At 34.1% G+C, this 27,707-nt stretch overlaps 1 protein-coding gene and 2 non-coding genes across 5 annotated transcripts; all 3 read left to right on the top strand.

Annotated features, from left to right (window-relative positions):
• Positions 1–253: 253 nt before the first annotated feature.
• GCN2 (protein kinase family protein) lies at positions 254–24,234 on the top strand. 3 transcript variants are annotated; one of them, XM_090297329.1, is made up of 29 exons: positions 254–627; positions 732–800; positions 1,465–1,524; positions 1,620–1,725; positions 2,793–2,897; positions 3,216–3,605; positions 5,960–6,091; positions 6,177–6,263; positions 6,371–6,457; positions 6,541–6,646; positions 7,903–8,014; positions 8,885–8,939; positions 9,230–9,399; positions 10,308–10,492; positions 11,660–11,808; positions 11,932–12,181; positions 12,541–12,820; positions 12,921–13,014; positions 14,192–14,272; positions 14,486–14,542; positions 15,042–15,173; positions 15,260–15,343; positions 15,487–15,595; positions 15,681–15,817; positions 16,821–16,928; positions 17,379–17,464; positions 17,622–17,724; positions 17,807–17,929; positions 23,728–24,234. In XM_090297329.1, exons 1-29 carry the CDS (start codon positions 491–493, stop codon positions 23,836–23,838), a joined length of 3,705 nt encoding a protein of 1,234 aa, XP_090153455.1. In that variant the 5' UTR covers positions 254–490; the 3' UTR covers positions 23,839–24,234. The 3 variants fall into 3 exon arrangements, with proteins under 3 accessions (XP_090153455.1, XP_090153456.1, XP_068480538.1); XM_090297330.1 differs by having other exon boundaries at positions 280–627; positions 3,216–3,594; XM_068624437.2 differs by having other exon boundaries at positions 305–627; positions 3,313–3,605.
• Positions 24,235–26,166: 1,932 nt separating this feature from the next.
• TRNAT-UGU (transfer RNA threonine (anticodon UGU)) lies at positions 26,167–26,238 on the top strand. Its single transcript has one exon. It is a non-coding gene; the product is annotated as a tRNA-Thr (tRNA).
• Positions 26,239–27,602: 1,364 nt separating this feature from the next.
• On the top strand, positions 27,603–27,674 carry TRNAT-UGU (transfer RNA threonine (anticodon UGU)). Its single transcript has one exon. It is a non-coding gene; the product is annotated as a tRNA-Thr (tRNA).
• The last annotated feature ends 33 nt before the right edge of the window (positions 27,675–27,707 follow it).

Raw genomic sequence — 27,707 nt, 5'->3', positions numbered from 1 at the left:
AAAAGTCAACATTTTAAGTATCACTAATTAAAATTACCTATTTTATTATAAAATTGAAAGAAGCTTATTTATTAGAAATGTACTTTTAAATATATTTGTTTACTCATAAAAAATCATTGTAAATAATGAAATTTGAGTGACTTAATGATTTTTCATCGTGATTTGTACTTTTAAATATATTTTAATTAATAAAAAATGATATAATTGTGCTTTTAGCCCTATTTTATAATTAATTAACCTTTGTTTTGAATTTAATCAACCAATTTCAATACAAGTTTTAAACAAATTCAAAACTATGAGACATGTGAAGTTGAATGAAATGAATCGCAGGTGGTGCAGATGAATGAAGCCACCAAGGTATTTCTCATATCTCACCACTCTCGCTATATAAACCAAATTCTCGCCACCTTTGTCACTATTCGTTCGTTTTCGAAACCCAAAACCCTCTTCTTCAACGTCCTGATTGAAACCAAATAGGATTCAGCTGAGAATGGGGCACAGTTCCAAGAAGAAGAAGCGCGGTGGCGGGAGCGGTCGCCGGAGCAAGGGGAGAACGCAGTCCAAAGAACACGCTTCTCAATTTGGCGCCGAGGATTACGACCAGCTCTCCGAAGAGATGACTGCATTGTAAGCTTCTTCCTTAATTTCAAAAACGCTGAGCAGCGTGTATTTTGAATTCAATGGCAATTGATATGTTTTATTCCTTGACATGTACGTTGTTTCTTGTTTAGATGTGCTATATTCCAAGAAGACTGCAAGATTCTTCCAGGATCGCCTCCTCGTATAGTTATTAAGCTCAGGTATTTCTTATCTTTTATTTTATTTGTTCTCTTCTATAGTAAATCTCATTTATGCATTGACTATGCAAGTCATCCAATAACACTTTTCCTTTTTTATGTTATTTCCCTTGGTTTTTACAACAATAGTACTGATTTGTTCTGTGGACAGATTTGCACTTGTTGCTGTAAATATTGTTATATGTTTATAATTTTTTTTGTAAATATTGTTATATATTTATGTATTTTTTGTTTTCAATGAAAAAAGATAATAGTTTCCGGAATCATATCTATCATGAGTTTTAGTAGTTTGACTGTGTATAAACATTTAACTGTACTGAAACTAAGAAAATTTGAATGAGTTTCTGAAAATGCAATCGTGACATCAACTTTGAGTGATGATATTGACAAGTATTTAGCTACCAAGATAACAATGAATGGTTAAGTCTAGATGAATTATGGGACTAATTTGAAAGTTTCTTAGTATCAGTGACTAGTTTGACAACGTTATACACTTTTTGGGATCGATAATGGTGGTTTACTCAATTAAACCTCGATAGTGCATAGAACAACTGATAATATATATATATATATATATATATATATATATATATATATATATATATATATATCAGTGTTGCTAATTATTTCTGTTGTTGTTTGTTGGTTTCTGCATGAAATTGAGCAGGCCTTACTCAAAGGACATGGGTTATGAGGACCTAGATGTTTCTGCTGCTCTTGTTGTCAGGTATGTTTAGTTAGTGACCCTTACCTTTTTGTAAAGGGGATCTTTGTTGCTGATTGCTGCCAACTCAATCACCATTTATTTCTCTTTCTTGCCAGGTGCTTGCCTGGGTATCCTTTCAAGTGCCCCAAGTTGCAGATTATACCGGAGAAAGGGCTATCAGAAGCTGATGCTGATAAGCTTTTGTCTCTCCTCCATGATCAGGTCAAACTGTTGTGCTGTTGTTAACTTTGTGATCATATTTGTGTCAAGGATGAAATTGTGGTTACTCAGGCTTTGATACTTCTGGTGCTTAAGATAACTATAAGCAAATTGAAGCAACCATGTCATGGGGTGCCAAAGTCTATAGTACCGGCACAAGTCACCTAAAGGTGGAATAAATATATATATAAAAAAAATCTTTCAAATATTATTTGTAGAATTTCCAGTGGAAATTGAGTTATGAGTAAGATTGAAGGTGGAGGTTTATGGTATTAGAATGGCAGAATGCAAGATATGGAATTTAGTCCATCATTATTACTACGTGGTTTAATCTTGAATTCTCCATTGTTACTTTTGTTTTTAGTTCATAAAAGTCTCTTTGTTTCTGTTGCTTAAGACTAGGAAAGTAATCAAAAGATAGTTTATACAAGAGAAATTAATATTCTAGTATGTGCATTGAATTTCAATTTAGAAATAGAGATAAAAGGGGAGAGATTCAAGTGATATACAATAAAAGTAATTTAAAATGGTCAAAAGAGGATATTTTTGCTAGTTGTGCTGGTAGTGTGTCGAATGCATTTTCAAAGGAGATAAGAGGGAGAATATTAACAATGACACCCACTCTCTAAATTGTGTATTCTAATTTATGGTATAAGAGTATCTTGTGAAGTGGTTCAGTTAATCTCTTTCAATTGCTTCACTTTTGGCATCTTATTTTTCAGTTTAAGTAGATACATCTTTGTGTCACATTTATGACTCTGACTCTCGTTGATTATGAGTGCATTGACGTAGGGGATTTGCTACTTCTAATATGCAGAGAGCCTGGGAAGCCTTGTCATATTTTTGACCCTTCTCCTCCCTAGTCCCTTGTGTTCTTTTTTTGTTTGTTTTCATGCTTTTGATGAATCTTGTTGCCCCTCTAGTTGTATTTCTCCTTTTCTCTATCACCCACCACTATAGTAAAGCAATAATACATTTTTGATATAGCTGCTGTTCTATCTCTTCATGTCTTTCCCCTCTTCCTTAGCCTCTAGGTTACTAATATTTGACTTTGTTCTTGTCCTTTTCAGGCTACTTTAAATGCTAGGGAAGGACGAGTAATGATCTATAATTTGGTTGAGGCTGCTCAAGAATTTCTTTCTGGTATTGAGCCAATTGCCATATCAAATGATTCTGTGAGTTCACTATTCCAGATTCCCTGTTTAGATATCATAACTATTATTATTCTCTGAAGCTTTTTATTACAATGACAACATTGGTTTTGTTTTAATACAAAAATAAGTTTGATGAAGTCAGTGTTGAACTATTGATGTCCTTTAATTTCAATATTAACCAAGAGCAATTTTTACTTTATTGCTGCTAAATGTTTGATTGGAATTTGTTTTATAAGTTTTAATATTTTAAACTGTGCTTGCTTTTGATGATTTATCTCTAAAAGCAAGTTATTTTGCTGTTTAAATTGATGATAGTATGTTTTTGTCCTCCATCTGTAGAAGCTTCTACACTCAACTATGGAAAGCAATGAAGAATTGTTTACCAAGGATAAGACATCTTTAAGTAAGAAAGGTTCTTTTGTTTATGGTTTTATAGATCTTTTCAGTGGCTATGGAGAAACATGGAGTTGGGGTTTTGGAATGGATGAAACTGCCGGAAAAAGTTCTTCTCTTCCCTCGTCTAAGTTAGATGCCTCAAAACAACTCTTTGAGGCTCGTGATAAGAAATCTAATAGCAAGGAAACACTGTTAGTTATGCAAGAACTTCCTGCCAAATTAGATACTGTCGGGGAAGTTATTGAAGACAGCAAGAATAGTTTATCTTTGACTAGTTCAAGTACATCCTCAGCAGATGATTTTGTAGGGAACGACAATGAAGGTGAGAAAGAGGTAATATATGATTTTCTTCTCGCAAGTTCCATGTTCTGCTTGTTTGATTTAAGTATATTGCTTTCTTTTGTTTCCATGTCTTCTATACTAATGTCTTGACTAGGGCAATAGTTTTAGATGGATTCATTGTTAAACTATAAGAAACAAAGATATGACAACACAAGTGAACTGTTTATATTGAGAAAGCAAAATCCATACAATAAATAAAGAAACTTTGATATCTTCTAGTGATAAAGATATGATACAAGAATAAATAATAAATGTTACAAATAATATATATGATCTGGCTTGATATCTGTAATTATAAATATATGATCTTGGTATCTGTAATCATATATATGATCTTTATATCTGTAATTATAAAGATATGATATTCATTTATGTAATTATATCCCCCTCAAGCTATAACATATTAGTCGTATGTGATCAACTTGCTGCAATTGATTATTGGATCTTTTAAATGACTCGGGGAATATGTTCGTCAACTGTTCACTAGAGTTGATAAATCTAGTAGTTATATCTCTAGACTCCAATTTCTCTTTTATGATATGATAATCTGCTTCAATACATTTAGTTCTTTCATGAAATACAAGATTAGAGGCAATATGTAATGATGTCCCATTATTACTTCTAGTCAGCATAAAAGTACCCAATAATTTGTGTATTCCCCTTATCTTCATAGATAAGGTGTTTGTCAAGAGCATTCTTAATATATCTTAGGATCTGGACAACTGCATCACAATGATCTTGACAAAAAGATTTGAATAGTTGGCTTACTACGCTCACTGCAAAGATTGTATAGATGAGAATGTGGAAATAGTACAAAGTGAAATACCTGATCATTGAGGACAAATAGCAATGTCCGATTAATGAGATAACATGTCGTGAGGATTGCATCCCAAAAAACAATAAGGAACATGAGTTTGAAGAAGGGCCCAAGTGGTTTCAGTAAGATGTCTAATTTTGCTTTCGACAATCCCATTTTGTTGAGAGTATGAGGATATGAAGATTGATAAAGGATACTGTTGAATTCCTTGAACTGTTGGAATTGGTAAGATAGGTATTCCCAAACATTGTCACAACGAAAAGAGCATATGTGTATACCAAATTGTGTTTTAATTTCATTGTAAAATTTTTCAAAGATATAAAATAACTTTTATCGATTTGTCATTAATCAAATCCGAGTACATTAAGAATAGTCATCAATAGAGGAAACAAAATGTTTAAAACCAAAGGGGGTAACAATTTGAGAATGACTCCAATTATAGGAGTGAACTAAGGAGAAAGGAATGTAGCTTGTTTGACACTATTAGAAAAAGACTGAAAAATGTATTTACCTAATTGACACGAGTCACATTACCTAGGGACAAGTGCGTAAGTTAAGAATGTTGCATTGAATAAGGGACATACTAGCAAGATAGGATTAGGAAAGAGTGAGTTAAAGAAAAAGTTAGGGTAGCAACTTCTACATGGTTAAATCTTAGATTAGGTGGTTTGGGCATGTATAGAGAAGACTTGTAGAGGCCATATTATGTAGTACATCAAATGGAGAGTAGTCAGTTGCTAAAACTATCGGCAAATCAATTAGATATCTTTAAAAGAGCTTCTCCACAAAAACTTCTATGATTGAGAAATATGAAGAAAATGAAATTCACTTTTTTGTAAGTTAAAATTAGCTTACATATAAGTTAGAAGTTAAAATTTGGAGAAACTATGCGAGAGAACTTTAAAATAATTTATGCATATTTCATTTTTTTCTTCATATTTTTCTCTTTCAAAAGTCCTTGTAGATAACTCGTCCAAATAAGTCCTAAGAAGAATTTAGAACTCAAATTTGTCCAGAGACATTATTTAGGGGGAAAAGGGTTTGATGTTGTTGTTGGATGTGAGTTTGATGATTGAAATCATTGCACAATAATGAGTTAAAAACAGGAAAAATGGTAATTTTATAACTGGATGAAGTTATTGTATGTCTGCATATGTCATCCTATACTAGGCTTTTATAGACCTATTCATGTTAGTCTCATAAGAAAAGCCTTGTCTTGATGGCCTTTTTCGCCCAGACCCTACCTGAATTGATAGCTTTAGTTTCTTGCAATAGTTCATCAGATAGGTCCAGATTTGTTCTAATTTATTTAATAAAGATAACTCAAGAAGGATATTTATGATGAAATTCCTTGAATTAATGCACTGTGTCTCCTTCCTGTGGGTGGATGGCAATGGTTCATGCTTAATTGAAATTTAGAAATTATGTTATTGTTATATGCTTTTCTTGGTACCATTGTAATTGGCTTGTATCTGTTTGAGACATTTGTTTGTGTCAAATCCTTTATTTTCTATCTTTCAACCTGCAGTATTTTACTGTTGATGAGTATGCAATTGAAGATAATGAAGGTATTAATGAAAGTGAGTCTTCAGAGGCTGTGCCTTCTGACTCATCACCTCATCTTCAGCCATCTCAAACAGTTGAAAAGGATATAATGATGGTAAAGTTCTAATTATTCTTGTCAGCTTCACTTCACATGAGAATTCTGCTCAACATTGATTTGGTTTTCTTCTTTTTTGTATTAGGTTCACATGCTTCGCCTTGTTTGTGCTTCTAAAGGATCATTGGCTGACTGTTTGCCACAAGTGGTATCAGAGTTGTACAATTTAGGGGTACAAAAAATATCACTATTTCACCAAAAATAAAAATTATTATTGCTTTAATTTCTAAATAATGTCTGCTCTGCAGTTATCCTAATCCTTTTTAGTTGTATTCCCAGGTCATTTCTGATTTAGCACGTGATATGGCATCTAAACCACCTTCCATTTTCAACAAAACCTTTGATCGTGTTTTCCAGAAACACCTGGTTGGCAAATCACAGGAACATTTGTTCTTTTTCTCACCACTATATTTATTGTTACTTATTTCATTTGTATATTTATTGTCTAGGCTTCATCCAGAATATCTCAATTTTGGAAGCCTGATCTTGGAGGCTCAAAAACAGTTCCCCACAGTTCTCGATATTTGAATGATTTTGAGGAGCTGCGTTCTCTTGGTAAATGAACTTCATAAATTTTGTATTGAGTTATATTTTATGTATGTATAATTTTGTGATCATTAGATGTATGCCATGCTATGATGGTTAGTTTACTATTGTACTTTTATTTTTTTGTAGATGATTTTGGTTGCGTGTGCTTTATGTTTCTGGAAAATGATAAGAGTGATTGCAATTATAGCGTTGGAGACAATAGTGTTGGAGATCACATTGATTAGAATAAGACTAAGTTATATAATATAAATGGGTGCAAATATCAATTTACAAGATAATTTTGTAATGTTGAGTTAGATTTAAATTCTACTTGCTAAGATGATAACAAAGCCTATTCTAACAAGGCTTTGTTTGGCCTATTGTGTTACTCCCTATCCGGTCACTATTGGACCATTCACAAATATTTAATCCCACACTCAAGATGTTCAGTCCTTGACGTTAGGGAATATGTTTGAGTTCCCACACTGACTACAAATATGACCAAATTATACGTTGAATTAGACTTTTCTTAGAAATTGAAATTTATGATTTTAAAAAGTAGTCAATTTTTTTTAATTGTTATTCCTTTTCTTCGGATGGATGACAGTTTGGGCTGCAAATGAGTGCTTTTGTAACCCCTCCCTCCCCCTTGCCTTGAAACAGAAAATTTCAATTCATTATACTTTAGCTGCTTGTTTGAAATAGTGTTTTTTTCTTTGAAGACTATTGGATGAAGTCGTATGTTCTAGAGTGATTAATTAGGTTTTCTCATTTTGACTTACTTTCATTTCTCGTCCCTCAACTAATACTAATATGTGAGTGTCCTCTAGTTTTTTAAATTCTTACAATCGAATTCTCCAATCAGTTTTTTTTCTATTAAACTGTGAAATGCTTTTTTTTTTCACCAAATAATTAGGGGTTTAGGACACTTTTAGGACAAAAAAATGTAATGAAAAGTTCAAATGCCAGAAATTTGTATATGAAATTAGGATTTTGAAGAGGGGAAACTTTAGAATTATCTTATTTTGGCCCAAATATGATGTCTTGTTTGATGGATTTTCAGCAAAATTTGGAATGATTTAAATGATTCTATTCATAGAGATTTTGAAAAGAAAATGACATTTGATGGATGGACTTAATTCAATAATTAAAATAATTGGACTAAAATTTAACAAAAGAAATAGTGGGGACCAAAATTGCACATTGGTTATAGTGAAGGGCCTAAAAGTGCAATTAAACCTCTATATTTCTGCAGTAAAAGTTTTGCTTGGCCTTTGAAACAGGTCAAGGTGGTTTTGGTCACGTTGTATTGTGCAAAAATAAACTTGATGGAAGGCAATATGCAGTAAAGAAAATTCGCCTTAAGGACAAAAGCATGCCTGACCGAATATTAAGGTAAACCTTAATGAGCTCAGAAGGAGCTAGTTACACCATTGGCAAGACTAATATATGCAGTTTAGAAGAAATTAGTTGTCCTTTATATAAGGCATTTTATAGGTTCTATGAAATATTAAATTTTAAATTTCTTTTTCTCTTTTTCCCTATTAAATATTATGAATATGTGTGTTGTATCAGTAATAACAATAATTCAGTGCATGATTATTACAGTAAATTACATTGTAACCATATTGTATAATCTTATAAAATTGTATGCAATTTAATTACTTTATATCTCCAAATTGTTTTAACAAAGTGGGTTGGATTGTTCATCTGCCCTTTCTAATTCAACTCCTGCATGCTAAAATTTATGATTAATTTATAGGTTATGGAACAGTTTTTTGAAGCAGTAAGCATATTTGTTGATGAAACTTTATCCTCTTTAGAAGTCCGGGATTGGTTTTTTGCTTTGACTAAAAATACGTGGTATTTATCCTATGGCTATTGGGAAGTCTGATTTCAAAAGAGGATGTTTCTTTCAGTCTCATTAATAATGTTTATTACTGCTTATCCTTTATTCCTTAAATTTTGTCCTCAAAATTATTCAAGGCATGAATAGCTGCATTAACTAGTTTGTCTTGTATCTCTAATTATAGTAAAGGAATCAATATAAGATTTATTTGATGTATAGATCATACAGCTAAAAAATAGGATGTATAACAGTCTAACAGAAGATCCAGGCAGATTCAATTAAATAGAGATTGGAAAAAATAATGTCATTATTTGACTGCTGTCTGTTTTGTCCATTCTTCCATCTTTTTCTTCTGTTTTCCCGAATAGATGTTTTATTTCCATTTCTTACTTGTTTATCTATTGCGAGAAAATCAGGGAAGTAGCTACACTTTCTCGTTTACAGCATCAACATGTTGTTCGGTATTATCAGGTAGAGCTTTCTTATTTTGTGACCATTTTGCTTATTATTTCCTAAACTCATCCTTTGTGTATGCTTCAAGTCCAGTGCTCCTCCCCCCACCCATCCTTTTGTTTCTGTATTAACTTTATAATTTGTTATGTTGACCATTTCGATATAGTAATTTGTTGTGGATGCTGCTTTAATTATATTCCAAGAGACAGTTTCTGGTAGAGTCAACGAGTAGAGATACACATATAATATAAGCTTTCCTTTATCTATTTCCACAATATCTTGTGCTTATATAACCATACAACTTCCAGGCATGGTTTGAAACTGGAGTTTCTGATTCTTATGGTGATTCTGCTTGGGGTTCAAAGACTACTGTGAGCTCTTCTTTCAGCTTTATGGCTGCAACTTCCAATGATATCTTTGGGCATGAAAATCAGCTTGAATCAACTTACCTTTATATACAAATGGAATACTGTCCCAGGTAAGATTTTCACGGACCATACTTCCTTCTATGAAAAATAAGCTTGTCAAAAACCCATCCTTTGTGTATGCTTCTAGTCCAGTGTTCAACCCCTCCTCAAGTTATGGTAAGGAAAGATGGTTTAGAAGCATAGAATTACTCTCCTTTGTGCAACAATCTAGGATTTTAAGTCAAGTGATCCTTTGATTAATGTGACCTAGTTGGCTAATATGATCTAACGAACAACCTTTCAGTTTGTGTCTGATTAGAGTCTTGGGAGTTATATTTGCAAATATCATAATTTCAAAAATAGAGATTTTATTCATATTGAATGATACACCAATAGTGGAGTGTGAGCTATATGCATGAAAACCTAATGCAGAAAAGGAAAAAAAAATATAAATAAATGAATTAAAGGTTAAATCCCATGATTTGAGGAATGTTCTATCGGACAAAGGAATAAAATGAAATGGTCCTACTTTGTCTTTCAAGGGATATAGTCTGTATCTGCTGTAAAAGTTTCCTAAAATATCTGATTGACTAGCATGGTTGGTTTTCTAGTGCAAATAATAATGAGTAAAATCAAAGTCTCCAGACAATCTTACTGTCACATACTCTGGCCATTGCCTGGAGTGCTATTAACTCTACAATGTGTTTTATCTCCCTTGATAATTTAAACTACACCAAATTCTGTCTTTTTTCTCTATCAAATCGGTTCTGTAATTATTCATTTTTGGTATGGAAATTATGAGCAGCAAACAAATAGGAAGGAATGGGAGTAGATAGGAGAGACAATATGTACTTTCCAAATTCGTTGGATACTGTATTACACACAAACACAAACTCACAAGCCCGCTCATTATCGTTATATTCACTAATCACTACATTTTATTCCTTTTCTTTTGTGGGTGGGTTTCTCGGATTTGAAGGACTCTTCGCCAGGTGTTTGAATCATATAATCATTTTGACAAAGAACTGGCTTGGCATTTGTTTCGTCAAATAGTGGAAGGCTTGGCACACATACATGGACAAGGAATAATTCACCGTGACTTAACACCAAATAACATATTCTTTGATGCTCGCAATGATATTAAAATTGGTGATTTTGGTCTTGGTAAGATGCTGATTACATTACATGTTTATTTTCCTTCTCTCAGTGTATTTTTCCAACATGTACTCTATCTTGCTTACTGTAACAATGGATAACTTCAATGTGTGTGAATGGTGCTTATGAATTTATCAGAATTTTGTATAGGCCGAGAAATGTGGTGATTAGTATGAATTCTGGTTTTAGTTTGCATGCACAAAGTTTGTTTATCAAAGTTGCATTTCTATTTTTGTGTTTAGGATCAATAGTAAATACCTGCACATGTATGCAATTTTTCCCAGGATAATTATTCCACCTGTTTACACCGCAGTGGCGTACCTTTCTTAGGGTAGAAATAGGCTACGCAAGACACACTTTGGTTGGTATGTCTGACCTAACCTACATGAAAGTCTAGTCTGACTTGGTAGTCTATTTAAATTTTGTTATAGAACCTTGAAAAGGCCAATGGGTTTATTGTCTTATTGACCTACATAAGTTTACTAATAATTACAAATTTCTTATATTATTATATATACATTGTGTATATATTTTATGCATAATAATGTATATATAATATACCATAATAAATGCTTATTTTAAAATTATTTTGTAGTAAGGTCCTTATACAAAATATAAAGTTATCTATATATATATTTTTTTTATAAAAGGCTACATGTTATGCATCACCATGAATATTGGAATCTCAGCTAGGCTGACATCCCAAAATTGACCAGTCATCTGCCTAATCTCTATATCATCTTACAAGTTTGATTTTTTAAGTGAGTCAACATGCTTAATAATTAAGAAAGGTAAATAAATAAATAATTTTATATATTATAACAATTTTAATATAGTAACGATATTATTAAATATTTGCTTAAATGGGTCAATCTATATATTAGATATAAAGACTTTCTGAATGGTGTAAGATCTCACAATTTTAAACCATTTTTTTTTTATAAAAGCTTAGGCCTACCTTCCTAAAATAACCTGGCCTGGATCTATATAAGCCAAGCCACAGGCCTTGTCGGATAACCTAACCTATTTCCACCCCTCTTAGTATGGTTTCCCTACTTTTTAACGGAAAAATCATATAGAATGATTCCCTGTCATAGTGTAAGCTTTTTACTCTGGTAGGGAATGACGGTCTCTTTTGGACGCAACCTCAATTTTTCTACTTCCCTCCTTTTCCAGCCAAGTTCTTGAAGTTAGAGCAGCTGGATCAAGATCTGGGCCACCCTGCTGATGCAACTGGAGTTTCCATTGATGGCACTGGACAAGTGGGGACATATTTCTATACAGCTCCTGAAATTGAGCAAGGATGGCCCAAGATTGATGAAAAGGTGCATAGCATTCAACATTATTTTATTCTAATAAGTTGGTTGATACCTGTTCACATCTATGCATCCTTATAATCTTTTGATTTATGCCAAATGATGTAATTCTTGAGTTTATTTGGGTTATAGGCTGATATGTACAGCTTAGGAGTGGTTTTCTTTGAGCTTTGGCACCCATTTGGGACAGCAATGGAGAGACATGTTGTTTTATCTGATTTGAAACAGAAAGGGGAAGTTCCACCAATTTGGGTTGCTGAGTTTCCAGAACAGGAATCCTTACTGAGGCAGTTAATGTCTCTGGCTCCTTCTGATCGCCCTTCTGCCACAGAACTTCTGCAAAATGCATTCCCGCAGCGAATGGAGTCTGAATTATTAGATGGCAAGTGATTATGACCTTTTTTGTGCATTCTGATACTGTGCATTCTCATAAAGAACCTACACAGTGCATTGTTATCAATCAAAGCTAATTCATTTCCTTATCCTATTAGGTGAGGTTAGCTATGTATATAATACAACTTTTTGTTATAGCTTATTTATTCTTAAAATCTGAAACATATTGAGTGCCTAGGAGTACAAATATAGAATCAATCTGTTGATCTTGGTAACAGCAGTTAATAATGCAAGTTAAAATTAGACTATTGGTACAGACTGTTGACATCTGTGAGTTACATGTCACTTGGGACATTTTTTAAAAGTTTCTTGCATTATTCTGAACAACTTTTAGTTCTCTATGTTCAGATATCCTGAGAACAATGCAGAAATCAGAAGATACAAGCATATATGATAAAGTTTTAAGTGCTATCTTTGACGAAGAAATGCTAAGCACAAAACACATTCGTCAGGTTGGTAGATTGGGGTCAGTTGGAGACAGCAGTTCACCCATTCAGTACACAGAATTTGAAACAGAGGTTCGGGATTATGTTGTAGATACAAACAGGGAAATTTTCAGACAGCATTGTGCAAAGCACCTAGAAATATCAACAGTGAGATTATTGGAAGATTGTCCACAGTTTAATAGGTCAATATCTTTTTAATTTCTTTTCTACCTTATGACAATTGTTTATAGACGTGACAGCCTAGATATAAGATTTCTGTTTTTTTCATTTTTTGTTGAGTAGAAATGCAGTTAAACTTCTGACACATGGAGGAGACATGCTTGAACTTTGCCACGAGTTGCGTTTTCCTTTTGTGAACTGGATTATATCTAACCAGGTACTGAATGTTTTAGCTTAATTTTATTTCTTTCCTTTTTCTTTTAACTATATTTCATTGTGTTTAAATTTGGCAATTGCATATAAGATGGTCACTTTGGGACATTTTTTAAAAGTTTCTTACATTAAAGGCAGCAGTTTTTTGGTTGTGTTGTAATGTTAGATTTGTGGATATAAACTTTCACTTGTGTGGAGTTATTTGACTATTTTTCTAATAAGCTTTAATGGATGGAAAATAATGTGCTATGTAATATTAGATTTATGCGTACACCGTGCTTTAAGCTAAAAAATAAGCTATTTGGGAAACAAATATTAAGATTCACTTTGAAATTCTTTTGCATCATGAAATTGTTTAATGAACTAAAATAGTTGGTGAGATGGCATTATTGGATTGATGTGGTAATGTATAATAATGATCATAGAACTATACTTGGTCTTCTATAAAATGTGCCTTTGTGCTTGTAAGTGCTAATAGTTGTGATGTGGTTGGTCTTTAAAATTGTGTTTTGTAATCTGAAAAATAGAAAATGATCTTTCTTTCAAATCTCATGGACTTTAATGTTCTAAGTACACTCAAATATGGTGGGATTTGTTAGAATTTGATTTGACTTTGAACTGATAGACTATTTTAACCTTGTTGACTTTTAAATTTCACCTCAGTCAAATCTAATAACTAAACCATAAACCATAAATCATAAACCCCAAACCATAAACCATAAACCCTTTGCAATGAGATGTTAAGGGTAAACAATTAAAGTAATAAAATTACATAAAATCAGTTCTATGGTATTGACGAGTTCCAAAACTAAGATTCAGTAATCCAATTTATCATCATAATAAGTTCCAAACACGAGATTGAATTTCCAAATCAAATAAAAAAAAATCAAATCAAGCACAGCACAGCCTAATGATGTTCAAGCAAAGATCTAAATTGAAAATGTCAAAACAAGAATTTTATAGAAATAATTTTTTGACTTCTCTGTAGTGTTGCTCGTAACATCTTTGCCCCACGCAACAGAATTATAAAATGAAGAGGATGAAGAAATTTTAATATTTGAACTAAATCAGAAATAAATAAAATGTCCTCGACAGTTTTTGCATTGCTTCTCTATTATTTTAGCTGGATTTCTGCAAGGCATAAGGATTGAATGTGAAACACAAATTTACATGATGTGTAGAAATCTTCATTCAAACGATATGAGATATCATGTGTCTTTAGAAGAGCAGTTGGACATTCACCACCAAATCGCTACCTTCAGGTACTATTCTACATTTTATTTCTGATGAGTTTTTCTTTGATTTTCTTTTCTTTTATCAAAACAATCTGAGGGAACACTACAAATGAGAACTGATAATTCAACCTGGTTGGGTTTTCTCATGTATTCTATGGTGGTTTGTGATGTTTTTCATGGAACTTTCCCGCAAGTTTTGTTGCCTGTTCCAATCATTTAATATGAAATAATTGCCCTCAGGGAGATTTTGACATTATTGGTGGCACCTCGGCATTGACAGAAGCAGAGGTCATAAAGGTGCAATTTTCTACTGCATATTGTTAGATTTATATTTTGTTCTAGTTTTATTTTCATTTTCATTAAGTCCTGCAAGTTGTTATAAGTAGTTATCTATGATAGCATTTTGATGCTCAGTAGTTACCTATACAACCTGGTTTTTCAGTTGAAGCTTAAGTCCTAGATTTCATTCCATGGTTAATAAATTTGTCCTTTTTTATACTGTTATTGAAATAAAACTTCAGATATGACTATATTGCTTGAAATATTAGTTCTCAGCCATATGAATTTATGTTATACTCACTGCACAATTGGATCCCCATGTTTCAGGGAATAGATAATGTGTATATACATGACTTAGGAAACGGAAATAGAAGACTTTAAATCTCTAAAGACAGAATCTTCACTGCCCGACATATAATTTATTCATTCTGAGCTGAAATCTCTCAGACTTGTTTTGTATGATGCTGACCATTCTGTGGTATACTAAACTTTAGCTTGTTTACTAATTGTGTTACAGGTCACAAGGGACGTAGTCACCTGTTTTTTTCATGCAGATTTATGTGACATTCATCTCAACCATGGTGACCTTCTGGATGCAATTTGGTCATGGATTGGAGTCAAGGTAGAACACAGACTCAAAGTAGCAGAGGTATGTTGTCTTAGTAATGCAACCATATAGCCTCTGGATTATAAAGTTTATGAGTATCTAGTATAACCATCTTTAATTTTCTGAAGCTTCTTTCAATGATGGGTTCTTTGCGCCCACAATCCTCAGAAAGGAAATCAAAATGGGTTGTGATAAGGCGGCAGCTTTTGCAGGTAAGAAAATTTGTAAAGAAATCTTAAATTTTTGGCTACAATTAATATTGTTGAGGTTGTTGTAGTTTTATTTTGTTAATTATAATGTTAAGAAAACAGTTCTCAAATAAAATTATTCAGTTGCATTTTTAATACTTTTCCAGGAACTGAATTTAGCAGAGGCTATGGTAAATAGGTTACAGACTGTAGGTTTAAGGTTTTGTGGATCTGCAGATCATGCACTCCCTCGATTAAGAGGAGCTCTTCCATCTGGTAGTATTCTTATAGTCAGATTGTAATATACAATACATATGAGAGAAGAAAGTTCATGCTTACTGGCAATGGTAAACTGCTGCAGATAAACGTACACTCAAGGCACTTGATGAGTTGTCTGAGCTTGTCAGTCTCCTGAGGATTTGGAGGATTGACAAAAATATATATATAGATGCATTAATGCCACCAACTGAAAGTTATCATAGAGATTTGTTTTTTCAGGTACCATAATTTTTTCATATCGTTTTTTTAAAATTATTAATCCTTTGTTATATTGTATCAACACCATGATTGCATTTTGTAGCAAACACTTCTCAATCCTTACTTATGATTTTGTCTTTTCTAAATATGAACTGTTGGATTGGACTGGAGAGTTGGAGTTGGAGAAACGGTGTCTGTATATGAATTGCTTGTATCCCTCAATATGTCGTACCTTCTTAGGCATTACACAGTGATTGAAGATAGAGTAATACAAAGGAAATATTAATATCTAGCATTCTAGTGCAGTCAAATCCTACAACCTTTTTTACGTTGCCTGTATCTATCTGACACTCTTCCAAGCTATTATTTTCTGCCTAGTTTTGGAATTTGGCTTAAATTTGGAAAGTGATGGTTTTTAAAAGCTTCACTCCAATTGTGTGAAAGAACTCTTCTATAAAACAATTGTAAATGAAAATCATTGATTTGATACTGAACGGACTTATCTTGATTCAAGTTCCCACATAATGAACTATTAAAATTATGTAAAGGGATAATAATTTCATGATGTTGTGCGCTTATGTCATTTTGTACACAATAGTCTGCTTGGGTTATACTGGTAAATAAATGAAATAGTTGTGATAAAGGATAATTAATCATAAACACTGACATCAAAAGTTGGTATGGAACTAAACTTGCCGAGAAATAATATCAGTCTAAGCCTCTGATTATACTGCTTCATAGGAAAGAAGAATGTACTTGAATCCATCAATCTACGAGCCAGCTTTTTTATCCACCTTTGTTTATGTCCTCACTTGGTTTTCACTAGTGTTTTCAACATCTAGCATTCCATGTGAAAAAGATTATCAAGATATCTGTTATATATTTTTATGACATACTTTTTCCATAAATTGTGCATTTTTAAAATATTTTTATTGCTTGATGGTTCTTTGGAATTGCATCTCAAGGATCAAAAAGGCTAGAATATGTGTTAGTGATTCTGATGAAGTTGAACTTGTCTTGGAAGGTATACTTAAGGAAGGAGAACGGTCCTGGATCTCTCTCTGAAGGTGCCTTGCTGGCTGTTGGTGGTCGATATGACTACTTGCTTCATCAGCTGTGGAGAAGTGACTGTGTACGTTATGCATACACTTTTTTTTTCTGATTGACTGCGATGGCTTGTACATTCTATCCTATTTTTCTTTCTGTATTTCTCTGACTGTTAAACATTTTAGAATGTGCAATAATCATGTATGCCTATGCATTAACAATTATAGAATTCAATTGCATTTTGCTTGACTCACAAATTGTGTTATTTATAAACTTGTCATGCTTAAACTCAATTGGTCTGAATTTGAAAAGGTAATAACAAGACGTGTTCAGGTTTGCCCCTCATGCTCCAGATATATGTATTGATGTTAACCTTTACCCAGACTTAATGATGTCAATTATCTGTTATAGATCATGTCTCATGTTTCACTTGCATGTGCTTCAGTTTTGACAGTGTTTGCTTCTTACAATCCTAGACAACTTAAAGCTTCTTTTCACTGAATTTTATATTGTTTCTTGTCTTCTCTGTATCTAGAAAGGAAATCCTCCCACTGGAGTGGGGACTAGTCTTGCACTGGAGACAATAATTCAGAATTGTCCTGTAGATATCAAGCCCAATAGGTCAGTGTCCTTCAACTTATACTTTCCTAGGTCTTGTTATTTTAAAATTTAATAAAATCCTTGACACTTGGGTTATTGTCTTTTCAGTTACATTTTTAATTAACACATGCAGACCATAGATAAAGCTTGATTTGTTGGTTTTCCTCAACTGTTTCAGAAACGAAGTCAGCACCAATATTCTTGTCTGTTCTAGAGGTGGAGGTGGTCTCCTGGTGGAGCGCATGGAGCTAGTTGCGGAATTATGGGAGGAGAACCTTAAGGTTGGAATATCCAGTCAATTATAATCTGCTTAATTGATTTTTTTGTGAATTGCTTCTGTTCACTCATCTTTCATATCATCAGGCTGAATTCGTTCCTACCCCTGATCCAAGTCTTACAGAGCAGTATGAGTATGCTAATGAACATGGTATCAAATGCCTTGTCATCATTGCAGATACAGATTTTTCCTTGACAGATTCTGTTAAGGTAATGTTCTCTGCAATTCAATTCTCCAAGGGTGGTTATATAGTGATTTTTTTTCATTTTATGGATTGTTGCATCAAAATAATTCTGTTGCATGATTTCCTACTTCATGTAAAACCTCATGGACTTTGTGGGTGCATTGTAGTTATGCAAACTGAACTAGGTCATTGTTCTAGCTATAGATACAAATAATTCTGTAAGGAAGAAGTTAAAAGAATCAAGTATGACGAAAACCACTTTCAGAATCAGTGATGAGAACAAATATGGACGTTAGTAGGCTGGTAGACAGGCCGATGAAATGGTTGTACCATCAGATAACTACAGAAGATTCTGAGAGTGAAGGACATAGATTAAATCTTTTTCACGGGAAATAGAATACTTTCTGTTCCCTCTCTCATGTGAAATACCAGTTATATATGCAAAAAATCCTTGGGAGCGTGGTAATTTTAACCCCTCTTGATCCATATAACTAATGGGACAGGTTCCTGTTAGGACAGAAAATAAGAATAAGGAAATGACAGGGAAGGTGTATCATAGGAGAAATAATAGGAACCGTGAAGGGAGCGGTTAGTTGTTGGTTGGGTATGGTTGGTCTTTAAATAAAGACCAACAGGTTTTGGGAAGGTGAGTTTTTTGAGTATTAGATTTTGTCAAAAGGAATAGTCCTGTGAGAAAGGGAGGTTGTTCCCTTTGAAGGCTTGTCTTCCTGTAACAGTGAACCACAATAAACAGAGGAATTTTCAGAATTCTATCTCTATCTTTGTGTGTCTTGTTTTCCATTTACGGGGTACCTAACAAGTGGTCTGACCTGCCGGATCCAAGGAGAGTTTGGGCGAGAAAAAAATTAGAGGATGGAACACATGACGAGTGCGTTGGAAAAATTGACCAGCGATCAAGGAAGAATGATGATGGAATTAAGGAATGACATTAATGGGTTGAAGGACACCATCATAGACATCAAGGAAATGTTGCGGAACCTCAAGAAGGGGGACAAATTATCTGACGGAGGAGAAAGTTCAGTAAATGGGGAAGAAAGAAGGGACGAGCGGGTGAAACAAAGTAGCAAATCGGAGGGGGAGGAGGAAGGAGAATGGAGACCATGGTCTAGGAGAATAGAACTTCCGATGTTTGAGGGAGTGGACCCGATGGGATGGCTGGCTAGGGCCGTGAAGTTCTTTGAAGTACAAAATGTTTCAGCATGGGAAAAATTACAGTTAGCGTTCATCAGCGTGGAGGGTAGCGCTAGTTCTTGGTTCGTTTTCTGGAGAAAGAATTCCAAGAACCAATCTTGGGAGGAGTTTTCTTTAGCTCTGTTTTGCATATTTGGGGGAAAAGAACGAAGCTCCGTTTTCGAGAAATTGGCCAAGCTCATACAGAATGGGAGAGTGGAGGATTACATCCAAGAATTTGAAGGATTGGTATCTCAAGCCCCACAAACAGGAGAGGAATAGCTGCTGGGCTATTTTTTTGCGGGGCTACAACCTAGGATTCGAAATCAAATCCGACCCCATGATCCGAAAGAAGTGATGAGAGCGATGGAGATTTCTCTTGATGTCGATCGGGAATACTGAGTCGCACCGACGTGACGAGGGGGAGCGGTGGATCGAGTGCAACGAGCATGGCTAGTAATGCCAGGAAGGAGACGACCATGGCTAACAGGGAGGCTCGGCCGGGGGAGAGCACCAGGAACCGTGGGTCGAGGACGCTTCCGTACCCCGAGTACATTAGAAGGAGGAAAGAGGGCAGGTGCTTCCACTGTGGCGGGGCGTATAGCCCGGGGCACCGTTGTCCAGAGAAAAATCTGAGGGTGATCATTTGTGCGGAAGAGGAGGGGGATCTGGATGAAGAGAATTGTCATGATGAGAAGGAAGAGAGGGGAAACCCAGAAATGGACCTGTCCATTTTCTCGGTCGGGGGTTTAACACAGCCACACACCATGAAATTACAAGGCACCGTGGAGGGAAGAACCGCACTGGTGTTAATTGACAGTGGGGCCAGTCACAATTTTATTTCAACAGAGTTAGTAAGTCAATTGAGTTTAAATATTGAAGCAACACTAACTTATACGGTGAGGCTAGGGGATGGCTACAAAAAAACTGCAAGCGGATGTTGCCCGGAGGTGGAAGTATAGCTGGGAACCTATGGAATCAAGGAGAAATTTTTCGTATTTGAGCTAGGAGGGGTGGACATGATTTTGGGAGTGGCATGGTTGGCGACTCTGGGGAAGTGAAAATTAATTGGAAGACTTTGACCATGAGTTTCTGCAGGGGAGGAAAGCAAGTGCACATCCGGGGAGAGCCCAAATTAGCTCGAATGTTGGTGATTCCAAAAGCTCTAAAAAAAGAGAAAGAAATTGAAGCGGTGTCCCTTGTGTGGGGAATAGAAAATGCTGAAGTTTCAGTCTTAGATCAGTCCAGAATTATCCAGGATTTTGCTGATTTAACAGGGTCACAAGCAGCAAAGTTGGAGAACGTCCTAAAGGAGTATGAAGGGGTTTTTGAAGAACCCAAACAGCTACCACCCAACAGAGAAATTGACCATAAGATTCCGATCAAAGCTGGAACGGATCCTATCAATGTAAGACCGTATAGATATCCCTATGTGCTGAAAACAGAGATAGAAAAACAGGTAGAGGAAATGATGAAGAGCGGAATAATTAGACCCAGTAACAACCCCTATTCTAGTCCGGTGATACGAATGAAGAAGAAGGATGGTAGCTGGAGGTTTTGTGTGGATTACAGGGCTCTAAATAAGGCAACTATTCCAGATAAATTCCCTATTCCGGTGATAGAAGAACTGCTAGACGAACTATGTGGGGCGCAGTATTTTTCTAAGGTGGACCTCAGGGCAGGATATCACCAAATTCGCATGCACGAATCGGATATACAGAAGACCGCTTTTCGCACCCACCATGGACACTATGAGTCACTGGTGATGCCATTCTATAGGCTTATTTGAGGAGGTTTGTTTTGGTTTTCTTTGATGATATTCTGGTCTACAGCAAAACTTGGGAGGAACACCTGGCCCATTTGAAGCAGGTTTTAGAAACCCTGCAGCGCCACCAGTTTTATGCCAACCACAAGAAGTGCGATTTTGGCCAGCGGGAGATACAATATTTGGATCACGTCATATCAGGTCAAGGGGTTCAAATGGATCCCCATAAGATTTCGGCTATATTGCAATGGCCAATACCTAAGTCCTTGAAGGCCCTAAGAGGATTTTTGGGTCTCACGGGGTACTATAGGAGATTCGTTTATAACTATGGAAAATGGCCAGGCCTTTGACACAATTATTAAAAAAGGGAAGTTTTGTGTGGACAGCAGCTGAAGATGCCAGATTTCAGTCAAGCTTTCTGTATTGAATGTGATGCGTCGGGGACAAGACTTGGAACAGTGCTATCTCAGAACAAACAACCTATTGCTTTCTTCAGTAAGGCCTTAGCCGAGACTTCACTCACCAAATCTGTATATGAAAAGGAGTTAATGGCCTTAGTGTTGGCTATTCAACACTAGAGACCGTATCTGATAGGACGGCGGTTCACAGTTTATACTGACCAGAAGAGTCTGAGATACCTTTTGGAACAACGAATAACCACCCAGAACCAACAGAATTGGTTAGCAAAGTTGATGGGGTACGACTTTGATATTGTGTACAAACCGGGAGCGGCCAATAGGGTAGCAGACGCGTTGTCTCGAAGACTGGAGGAAGAGGAAGACAGAGTTAAGGAGATCAATATCTTGTCCAAACCTTATTGGAGGGACATCGACTTAGTGGACGAAGAAAACGTGCAAGATCCTACCCTAAAGAAGATCATGGAGGACTTGAAGAGCGACCCGGAGTCACATGGGAATTATACCCTGGAAAATGGTGTTGTTGGCGTCTTCCAGTTGGATACCCAAGTTACTACACAAATACCATACGACTCCGTTGGGTGGACATTCAGGAGTTTTCCGCACCTACAGAAGGATAGGTCAGTCATTATACTGGATGAACATGAAGAAAAGCGTCACGGACTACATCCACGCCTGTGCAGTGTGCCAACAGAGCAAATATCAGGCGTGTTCACCACAAGGACTGCTACAACCTCTACCTATTCCAAAAACGGTGTGGGAGGAGATAAGTATGGATTTCATCGTCAGGCCTCCTAAATCATGCAGGAAGGACGCAGTTCTGGTGGTAGTGGATCGCCTTAGCAAGTATGGTCATTTCATCGCCCTTAAACACCCATATTCTGCGGGATCTATTGCAGAGGTTTTTGTTAAGGAGATAGTGAGATTACATGGCACTCCCACATCCATAGTCAGTGATCGGGATTCAACGTTTCTAAGTCTGTTTTGGAAAGAATTGTTTAAGTTGCAAGGAACGACGTTGAAGATGAGCACGGCCTATCACCCCGAAACTGACGGTCAAACGGAAGTGGTGAATAGAACGTTGGAAACATACCTACGTTGTTTTAGTTCGGAACAACCTAATGTATGGACGACTTTACTCCCGTGGGTGGAATACTGGTATAATACCAGCTTTCATGGAGCGACGAAGTGTACACCGTTTGAAGTAGTGTATGGTCGTCCCCCACCATCCTTGGCACGCTTTATTCCCGAAGAGAGGATGGTAGAGGCAGTGGAACATGATTTAATGAACCGGGATGAGGCTCTCTCACAGGTCAAATTTCACCTAGAAAGGGCGCAGGATTTGATGTCCAAATACGCCAACCGCCATAGGAGACCTTCCCCGATTAAAGTAGGTGATATGGTTTACTTAAAAATCAGGCCCCATAGGCAACTGTCAATGCCAAACAGATTACATCCAAAGCTGGCAGCCAAGTATTATGGGCCGTTTCAAGTGGAGGCTGCCGTAGGGAAGGTGGCGTTTCGCCTACAACTGCCAGAAACAGCTCGAATACATCCGGTCTTCCATGTATTGCAACTGAATTTAGCAATAGGGACACAAGAAGTTCAACCCGAGCTTCCTAGAGAGTTGCAAGGCCCGGCAGAGAAATTGCATCCAACAGAAATATTGGATAGATGAGAATTGTTCACCCAAGGAGCATATATTCCACAGCTATTGATAAAATGGAATAAAGGAGAGAGGGACACAGCTACGTGGGAGGACGTGACAACAATCAAAGAACAATTTTCTGAATTCAACCTTGAGGACAAGGTTGCTGTGTCAGAGGGGAGTAATGTTAGGACAGAAAATAAGAATAAGGAAATGACAGGGAAGGTGTATCATAGGAGAAATAATAGGAACCGTTAAGGTTTTGGTTAGTTGTTGGTTGGGTATGGTTGGTCTTTAAATAAAGACCAACAGGTTTTGGGAAGGGGAGTTTTTCCGAGTATTAGATTTTGTTAATAGGAATAGTCCTGTGAGAAAGGGAGGTTGTTCCCTTTGAAGGGTTGTTCCCTTTGAAGGCTTGTCTTCCTGTAATAGTGAACCACAATAAACAGAGGAATTTTCAGAATTTTATCTCTATCTTTGTGTGTCTTGTTTTCCATTTTACCTAACAGTTCCACATCCATTTTTTATGGGTCAATCCTTGGATGATCTCTACTGTCCACAGGCTATTCTATTATGCTCCATATCCAAAATTAATCATTGTTCAAGTGATTGAGTTGTGGTGTTTATCCCGAATCTCTGTTATCATGTAAACTTATCAATGCTCGTAGCAGTTATCTAATACTTTCATTAATGAACAGATAATATTATTATTTTCAAAGAAGCAAATGGCCTACATTTCATCATGTTTCTGGTCCCAAGACAATGTTATGTGCAGTGCTAACTAATTTACTTATGGCCTCCAGGTTCGACACCTTGAAATTAAGAGGGAGAAAAGTGTGGAGAGAAAAAGCCTAGTTAAGTTTCTATCAGATGCCATGGCAACACAATTTAGAAATCCCTCCATTTGGATTTGATCGGATGTTAATAGAAGCTCAACTGCTTGCCTTCAACATCAATGGAAGGAGTTGTTTCATACTGAATATTTTCAGCAACTGTACATTATTGAGAGGAACCAGTTATCTACGTGGATGCCTTCCATTTTTCACTTTTCAGAATGTAGAAGAACTGTAGAAGAGAATTCGTGTATATCAGTTTTGCAGCTGTTACCCTCTCTCCCCTCGTGCATAGTTCTGACTTGTGATGATGTAAATATGTACATAGTATACGAGTAGTTGTAATTCCTTTTGTGCTTAAAAAACCCTGTGAAAAGTAGCTATTGATGACCCATTGAAAAAAAATATATTTATTTTTACGTTACATGAATATTTTGACCTTTGTTTTGATGAAATGAAACAGAAGAATAGTCAGAATACTTAGAAACGATTATATTTTTTTTCTTTTGTTCAATTTCAACATAGTATTTTAGAAGCTTAACTAAAGTTGTATTCTGTATCCATATTTCACTTCTTAGGCCATTGTGTCCAGCATTTTCATATTTTATTTACGCACCATTCATTACACTGCAATAACGAAAGTGACATTTTAGAAGTTCAGTTTTCTGAAAAATGCAATAAATTTTTTTGGAACAAGGACACCGAGTAAAAAATTTGGATTAATCATTTTAAAACATTCTATAATAATTTTTTAATCATGGAATAACATTTTGGAAGGAATTTAATTATATTCTTGAATTGTCTTATAAATTGACGCTTGAAATTGGGAAGCAGAGTGAGATAGGAATGAAATTTGAGGGCTGTCTTGAACCAAATTGAATCAAATTGGGACTATTTTGATTTCTTTAAAAATATGGGAATCAAATTGAATAAAGTAAAAAAAAAATTGGATCTAAAAGGTATTTATACCTTCATACTTTTACTGAATTATTTTTTTATAGCAAAAATAATTACCTTTATTTATACAATCAATACACGTTTAGTTTCACTATCTCACATTTTTTTTATATATATATTTATACCTTTTTGTTTAATTTTATGTATACACAAGAAAATTAACATTGATAGTAGTTGAAAATAAGTAATTTGCCACAAAGGGTCACGGTTGAATAAAAATAATATTAATATTGATTAAGTGTACAAAACCCATCCTAAATCGTAGAAAGAGGGAGATAAAATTGAATACAGATATATTACTGGTGGGATATGATCTTTTTTTTTATAGAAATTGAAGAATAAAATATTTATGATATTATTAAAAATATTAAAAGATAAAATAGAAAAATAATTGTGTGCAGCAACATATAGATAAAAAAAAATCAATATCCCTTTAAAACCAATAGATTGAAAAATATAATTAAGTTTAAATACACTATAAATACAAACAAATTACACTCATACTAGTATTGTATATTTGATCTCACCTAAAGTAACAATGTGTATTATTTTCTAAAGTTTTAAATTTTAAAACAAAAAATCACACATACTTTTAGAGAGAAAAATTCAAAAGTTTAATACAACTACTAAATTTAAAAAATACAGTTTTCATTCCCATTTTTGAAATTTATGTTAGATAACATGTTAACTGAGTATTTTATACTATCAAAATTCATATTTAGAGAGTTTTAAACAATTAATAATAGTAGTTAAGAACAAAATTCATTGTTTGAAAAATGGATAATAAGTGAAAAAAAATACAAAGGTGATTATACTTGGAATAGTTTTGAAAAATAAATGTGTAAACTAATTAAAATAATTCTCTTCATTAATTGTTATAGATAATTATCATAATTATTAAAGTAGTTTTTCTAAACCAAATAATATTTTTTCTTCAATAATTTAATAAATCTGACAAAATTGATAAATATTTTCTATTCAATTCATACCAACCTAATTTACGTATTTTTCTTAATTGACCAAAAGAATACACTAATTTAATTTGCAATACTAGATAAGAATATTATAAATAGTCAAGGGACATAATTTGGTGAATATAAGATTTGACACATGAAGTAAATTGGCATTATCATCATCACATACCTTTTACAATTCAATTTATAATGTTATATTTTTTTCCTTAATTATTTTGTTATCTCATAAAGGTTTAGCCACCCTTGTAAATTCTCACAACTTTTTTTCTTATATGAGCAAACTCATTCCAAATTTAAATATCACTTATAATAATAATAATAATATTTTACGTTTATTTTTTAATAACATTAAATAGGAGAAACTTAATCAATACATAGGTAAAGATATATGTAGCAAAGAAAAGAAGAAAAAAAAATCTTAAACTATTACCAAATACTTAAATTCCTATTCAAAAGTATCAAATGATTAACATCAATAGCCCTTATAGCTCAGTGGTAGAGCGTCAGTCTTGTAAACTGAAGGTCCGTAGTTCGATCCTGCGTGAGGGCAAACTTTTTTTATTATATTTTTTTTGGAAAAAAATTGATTAGTTACTTATGAGTTGGATTGATTAGCAAGCTGAAAGTCATCCTAGACATTAAGATTTAGCTTAAATATTAATATTAAGATAAAGTTTCCAAATTAATTATGTTTGAAAAAATAATATGTAATATTTAAAATAATGTTTATGTATTTAATGACTATTTTTTTTTATAGAAGTAATTGAGATTTCAATTTTTTTAATAATTATATATAAGAGAAGTTGAGACTTCTATTTAAAAAATAAAATAAAATATATATATATATATATAAAATAGTTGTAAAGTTGTAAGTTTAATGATAACTTATCAAAATACACAATTTAAAAAATGTACTTAATTCAGTAATTTAAAAAAAAAAACATCATATTAGTTGTGAAAATTCAGTTTTTCTTTTTTTTTAAAAAATTTAAATAATCCTAAATGAAACATAACCTCACATTTTCAAATAATATCAGTTGTTTCCCACACTTCCATATCTCCCTTCCAGGTGCAACACTTCTACTATTTTTCGAGCGCAATGGTTGAGAGCAATTTTATCATTTGAGCGTGTGTAAGAGAGTTGACGAGAAGATTCGTTATATTCAACGTGTGAAAATAATTTTTTTAGTTTTGTACTCCATTCTTGCATTTCATTGGGTTTTTTACTCAGTGTTGTGACTTACAAAAATATGAAAAAGAAAATAAGCGAATACCATAGTAAAAAGACCATAAAACTTACCTCAACCACCAATGTTCACCACCAGTCACTATAAGCAACCACCATTGCTTGAAAATAAAAAAGACACCACACTCTCTAGTATACTAAGAAATGTATTGTTGAAATTAAAAAAAAAATATAGAGTGTAGAAAAAAGATATAAAGTATAGAAAGAATTTATCCAAAATAAATAATTAAGTCCAATGTCAAAATCACAATTAAAATTAAATTTTACATGTATTAGTATGCATAAATAGAACTAAAAACAATAACTAATAATATTCAACATAATAACTAAGAACATGACCAACATGATATAAAAACTAGTGGATTTCTTTAATAAGTGCAAATATTCTCTAAAAAATCTTTCTTTTTTATTTAAAAAATTCTCTTAGATTTGCCTCAAACAATAGCCTTCTCTGCCTTAGTGTTTAAGGTGTGTATAAATATCCTCTAAGTCTAAATTTTTTTTCTAATTTTTCTTTTCTTTATTTTTTATTTTTCTGCTTGTATGATTTAATCTTAGTCCTTATGTATCCAATTTAAGTTCTAAAGTATCCAAAATTAATCATTGATGTTGTCATTGAATACAAAATATATCGTATATAAAATAGAAGTTTCATTAACTATCAACAAGCCCTTATAGCTCAGTGGTAGAGCGTCAGTCTTGTAAATTGAAGGTTCGTAGTTCGATCCTGCGTGAAGGCATTTTTTATAGTTTTTTTTTTTTTTTGACAATAA

Source organism: Phaseolus vulgaris, chromosome 11 (genome assembly GCF_051622355.1).
Source record: "Phaseolus vulgaris cultivar YP4 chromosome 11, ASM5162235v1, whole genome shotgun sequence".
Lineage (NCBI taxonomy): Eukaryota > Viridiplantae > Streptophyta > Magnoliopsida > Fabales > Fabaceae > Phaseolus > Phaseolus vulgaris.
Note: the sequence above shows the minus strand (reverse complement) of the source record. Positions and strands in the feature narration are given on the sequence as shown.

Excerpts from the sequence above, each read along its gene's own strand:
- GCN2 (XM_090297329.1), top strand. The coding sequence starts at position 491 with ATGGGGCACAGTTCCAAGAAGAAGAAGCGCGGTGGCGGGAGCGGTCGC. Across the intron at positions 9,400-10,307 it reads CAAATGGAATACTGTCCCAG|GACTCTTCGCCAGGTGTTTG; the intron begins GTAAGATTTTCA and ends TCGGATTTGAAG. Across the intron at positions 17,465-17,621 it reads GTAGATATCAAGCCCAATAG|AAACGAAGTCAGCACCAATA; the intron begins GTCAGTGTCCTT and ends CAACTGTTTCAG.